Genomic DNA, 5,697 nt, shown 5'->3' with positions numbered 1-5,697 from the left:
GCCCCCTGACCTCCATATGGCCACCACACGCCCCCTGACCTCCACATGGCCACCACGCCCCCTGACCTCCATATGGCCACCACACGCCCCCTGACCTCCATATGGCCACCACGCCCCCTGACCTCTATATGGCCATACGCCCCCTGACCTCCATATGGCCACACCCCCCGACCACCACGCCCCTGACCTCCATTTGGCCACGCTCCTGACCTCCATATGGCCACTCCCTGACCTACATATGGCCACGCCCCCAGACCTCCACATGTCCTCCATATGGCCTGACCTCCATATGGTCGAGGGAGATCTTGCGTATGTCCTGGTGGTGCGCGAGCAGCAGCGACGCGTGCCCCTCCACCGCCTTGCAGGTCGCTGGTACCTGCAGGTCCCGCTGGTACCCCGCCACGCAGGTACACTTGTACGACCCCGGCGTGTTGGTACACACCTGCGAGCACGTACCTGGTGCCACGCACTCGTCCACGTCTGCCGGGGTACATGGGGGTACTTCAAACTGGGGTATCATGAGTATAATACTGAGGTAACACACCACAAGTACCACACTGAAGTGCCACACTGAGGAACCACACTACAAGTACCACACTGAGGTACACCACCACAAGTACCACACTGAGGTACACCACCACAAGTACCACACTGAGGTACACCACCACAAGTACCACACTGAGGTACCACGCTGAAGTACACCACAAGTACCACACTGAGGTACACCACAAGTACCACACTGAGGTACATCACAAGTATCACACTGAGGTACACCACAAGTACCACACTGAGGTACACCACAAGTACCACACTGAGGTACACCACAAGTACCACACTGAGGTACACCACAAGTACCACACTGAGGTACACCACAAGTATCACACTGAGGTACACCACAAGTACCACACTGAGGTACACCACAAGTACCACACTGCGGTACACCACAAGTACCACACTGAGGTACACCACAAGTACCACACTGAGGTACATCACAAGTACTCACCTACACACTGTGTTCCATGTACCAAGTGGTACCCAGGCCGGCAGTCGCAGTGGTACCTGCGGACCATCACGTACCATTACAAGTGTACCACCGCGCTATAATTAATATATTAATAATTATATAAATTATAATTGATAGTTTTTATATAATATAGATATGCGGGAACTATATTATATATACGTATTATATAAAATATATATAATATACATAATGATATAGATGATAAGTGATGATATTGAGAGTAGCAGTTCAATGGAATATAGCAAGTAATATAATGTATAACTAATATAATATAGAATAGTAATTACTTAATTGATATTTAATTAATAATTACATTCAATTAATAATTGCAATATTAATTTATATATACGAGTGGAGGGGTGTGGGGGTGAGGGAGGCACTCACCCCACGGGGGTGTGGGGGTGAGGAGGCACTCACCCCACGGGGGTGTGGGGGTGAGGGGGGCACTCACCCCACGGGGGTGTGGGGGTGAGGGAGGCACTCACCCCACGGGGGTGTGGAGTTGAGGGGGCACTCACCCCACGGGGGTGTGGGGGTAAGGGGGTTCACTCACCCCACGGGGGTGTCTATGCACAGCTGGTCGCAGCCGCCGTTGCCCACCAGGCACTCGTTCACCCCACAGCTGGCCTCGTCACCACCATCTGCATCACCACCACGGTTACTGAACATTCTCATCAATAATCATATGTAAATAATCGATAATTGACAATAGAAGAAAATGGTGACAAATTCGACAAATTAATAGTAAGAATATTGACAAAAAAAAACAACTTTGGGTAAATCTCTGGTGTCAATCTGACGGCTCGTTATACCTAATCATTATATTATATTATATTAAATAATAAAAATCATCTGTAATTGAGACGTAATATTTACTTAACGTGAAAGAGAAAAGTACTAGACATGAGTCAGCGTGTGGATGATATCATTTGATAGATCACGCGATCAAGACCGCAGTAGTGGGCGGAAGCGAAGCTTATAAAAGGTCTAGCAACCTTAAGTACGCCCCCCAGTAGCTGATGAGCACTCCGCAATGTAGCGTGTCGGTAGAGTTCTCCGACCTTACGGTCGATGCCGTAGTTTATTCCTCCGTATTGTAATATATTACCACCCCGTTTACTGTATAGTAACTCATGTATAACCACCCCGTATATAAGATACAGTGGGGGGAAATAAATATTCGTACACTTGAAAAATCGCATTTTAATGTATGTAAGTACACAAACTTAACAGGAAAAGTGATTTAAATTATGTATAGAGACNGTATTAAATTAAAATAATGCGGATTTATTGTTTTGTACGAATACTTTTTTCACCCCGAAAAGTGAACATGTTGCATTGTTTTTTGTTGCATTGAGATTTAATTTCTATTGATAGTATTTTTGAATACTATGCGTCTCTATACATAATTTAAATCACTTTTCCTGTTAAGTTTGTGTACTTGCATACATTAAAATACGATTTTTCAAGTGTACGAATATTTATTTCCCCCCACTGTATGTTATCTAGCCAGCTGTGTCTTACATAACCTTCACGACCTTAAGAGCCCCATTCACCATAGAGTCCGACTCGCGAGTCTAACCCGGCTAACCTCAAATCCCCCCAAATATGGCGCCAAACAAGCCGAGGTGGGCAGAATAAAGGCGAGCCAAGGTGGACAAAATAAAGGCGAGCCAAGGTGGACAAAATAAAGGCGAGCAGAGGTGGGCAAAATAAAGGCGATCCGAGCCACGGAAGTGTACTGAGCCCATACTTTCGAAGAAAGTTAAGAGATCGTAAGTTCATCAGCCAATCATTGACGGCCTTTCAAGCATAATCCACCAATCATAGACAAAAAAATAGAGCGTAAGTACTTACGTTCACTTAGCGAGTTTTGAAAGTATGGCCCCAGTTGCAATGAAAACTCATGTGCAGTCATGGCGGACTTCAATATATTCATGAGCCCCGACTTCCTAACCAAGTTTATTGAAGAGTACCGCAATTTGCCGTGCTTGTGGAAGATCCGTAGCGCAGAATATTCGAGCAAATTACAAAGAGATAAAGAATGTGAATATCTCAATCGAATTACGCGAGAAAAAGTTCCCAAAGCAGACCTTAACTTTGTTAAGAAAATAAATAATCCTTTTATAGTTTTGATAGTCGTTATGATTATCGTTGCGCATGAAATTTAGCAAATTCATATTGACTGAATATTTGTCGATTGACTAGCCATTCTTTTTGACTACATAGATCTTTTCTTCCGTTGCTTTTTCACTGCTTAGAGCTCATTCAACACGACCTTATGGCCACGATGGCATCAGTTGCAACTTGTGAGCAAAGTACGTAGGTGTGTGGTGGAAAATCGCCGAATCAGATTCACTAGTCAGAATCAACTAGCCGACTCGTGCGTCAGATACGCTAGTGTATGGGGCTCTTTAGTCACGTAACACGATCCTCAGGTAGAGCTTAATATATGAGCTCGGGACATAAAAAGGGCGTCAGCACTCAAATCAGAAATTTGGACCGAATGCGGCCACGTCAGCAGACCGGGACCGAAAAGCAGGTTCGAGCGGCGACCTCAAGACCGGGACCGACCGGCCGATTCCAGCCACGCCCGTAGACCAGGACCGATCGGGCGGTTCGAGTGTTGCGTTGGATCTAAAAAGAATGCACAACCCCGGGCTGTAACCAGTACCACAGAACCATGGTTACCTGCTACCACCTGCACCACAACCATGGTTACCCCTCCCCCTCACCGGGGTGTGGGGGGCAGTCCTGCCGTCCGTCACACACGCGGTCCAGGGACACGCAGGAGCCGTCCCCGCACTCGAACGTCCCGTTGCACCGCGGACCTGCGGGGGGAGGGGGGTCAGTGGGGTGTGGGTGAGTGGGGTGTGGGTGAGTGGGGTGAGGGTGTTATTAATACAAGAGGAGTGGGGTGTTCATACAGTTGTATGTTTACACACCAAAGTATGTTAAAGTGTTAATACATCAGCCAATATACAGTATGCTGTCAGTAATTCACCTAAACTGCCCACTCTTCATCTGGACAGCCCACCCCCACCTGGGCAGCCCACCGCCCACCTGGACAACCCACCACCCACCTGCCCTCCTCCCACTTCCCCAGCCCCACGCCCACTTGGACAGCCCATCACCCACCTGGACAGCCCACCATCCCCACCGCCTACCTGGACAGCCCCCACCGCCTACCTGGACAGCCCCCATCGCCTACCTGGACAGCCCCCACCGCCCACCTGGACAGCTCCCACCGCTAACCTGGACAGCCCACCCCACCGCCTACCTGGACAGCCCACTTCGTCGTCGCCCCGCGCGCAGTCGGCGCGGCCGTCGCAGCGCAGGGCGGCGGCGATGCAGACGTCGTCGGCGCAGCGGAACTGGGACGCCGCGCAGCGTCCCCGGCACACGTCGTCCCCCTCGTCCCACCCCCCCGCGCAGTCCTGGGGGACGGGGGGTCATTAGTACTGGTACTGGGGCCACGCACCTGGTCCCCGTCACAGAGGTACTGGTACTGGGGCCACGCACCTGGTCCCCGTCACAGAGGTACTGGTACTGGGGCCACGCACCTGGTCCCCGTCGCAGAGGTACTGGGGCCACGCACCTGGTCCCCGTCACAGAGGTACTGGTACTGGGGCCACGCACCTGGTCCCCGTCGCAGAGGTACTGGTACTGGGGCCACGCACCTGGTCCCCGTCACAGAGGTACTGGTACTTGAGGCACGTGGCCTCCTTGGGGCAGCGAACTTCGTCCTCCTTGCACCCCGGCGCGGCCACGGCGCCCCCCGTGCAGTTCTGGGGGTAAATGAGGGGTGAGTGATGGGTGGAGTTATGGGAGGGGGTTGAGTAATAAGAGGGGGGTGAGTAAAAGAGCGATAAGATCATATATTAAAAGTTACAAGCAGAATATTTATCAATTAGAATATAGTTGTGAGTGCCGTAGGAGGTTGCCAGCTAGTAAATATCAGCTGCTGGGCGCCGCAGGAGGTTGCCAGCTAGTAAATATCAGCTGCTGGGCGCGGGATATATAAGGCGGTAGGCGCGGCAAGCGACCAGTTCTCCACTGACCGAACAAGAGGAAGGTTGTCGTGTCTCGTTTATGAAGTAAAACGAGTATAAATACACGAGCCGTTTTGTACGAATGTGTATTCTGTGTATAAGCTCCAAAACAGATGTTATCCTAGCCGTGTGGTATAAATGTGTATTATATACTGTATTTATGCTATATAATGTAATGTATATATGCTACATAATGTATATTGTATATATGCGATATGATGTATCCTGAATATGTATAGACGTACCTGTTCATCCCAGCCGTCCTGACAGTCTGGCTCGCCGTCACACAGCCACTTGCTCTGTATACAGGTACCGTCCATACACTGTACCTGCACAGCCAATACATGTGTTAGTAGTGCACAGGATTCCTACCGTTATTTAGAAAAAAATTCCCTGACTTTTCAATGACCATCAATATAATTTTCCAAGACTTGTATACGGGAGGTTTAGCATGACTGAAAGACTAACCATACATATTCCATCATCTCCTGTTGATGATAGATAAAGATACTTAGACATAGATTATCAACTGATAGACAGTTGATAAATAGCAAACGTGTAAATTCATAGAGCAGGCAGACACAGAGGAACAAAAATGACACAAATCTGAAAATCAAGCCC

At 49.1% G+C, this 5,697-nt stretch overlaps 1 protein-coding gene across 1 annotated transcript in view; it reads right to left on the bottom strand.

The window, feature by feature from the left end:
- Positions 1-5,405, bottom strand: part of LOC108674339 (low-density lipoprotein receptor) — a gene marked incomplete at both ends in the record, with an annotated part of 16,095 nt that extends 10,690 nt beyond the window's left edge. Inside the window, 7 exon segments of the mRNA XM_047882911.1 lie at positions 284-480; positions 1,004-1,059; positions 1,578-1,665; positions 3,760-3,855; positions 4,305-4,461; positions 4,705-4,812; positions 5,322-5,405. Coding sequence (XP_047738867.1) covers positions 284-480; positions 1,004-1,059; positions 1,578-1,665; positions 3,760-3,855; positions 4,305-4,461; positions 4,705-4,812; positions 5,322-5,405 — 786 coding nt within the window.
- Between the last annotated feature and the right edge of the window lie 292 nt (positions 5,406-5,697).

Source organism: Hyalella azteca, unplaced genomic scaffold (assembly GCF_000764305.2).
Source record: "Hyalella azteca isolate HAZT.00-mixed unplaced genomic scaffold, Hazt_2.0.2 contig11619, whole genome shotgun sequence".
Classification (NCBI taxonomy): Eukaryota; Metazoa; Arthropoda; class Malacostraca; order Amphipoda; family Hyalellidae; genus Hyalella; species Hyalella azteca.
Note: the sequence above shows the minus strand (reverse complement) of the source record. Positions and strands in the feature narration are given on the sequence as shown.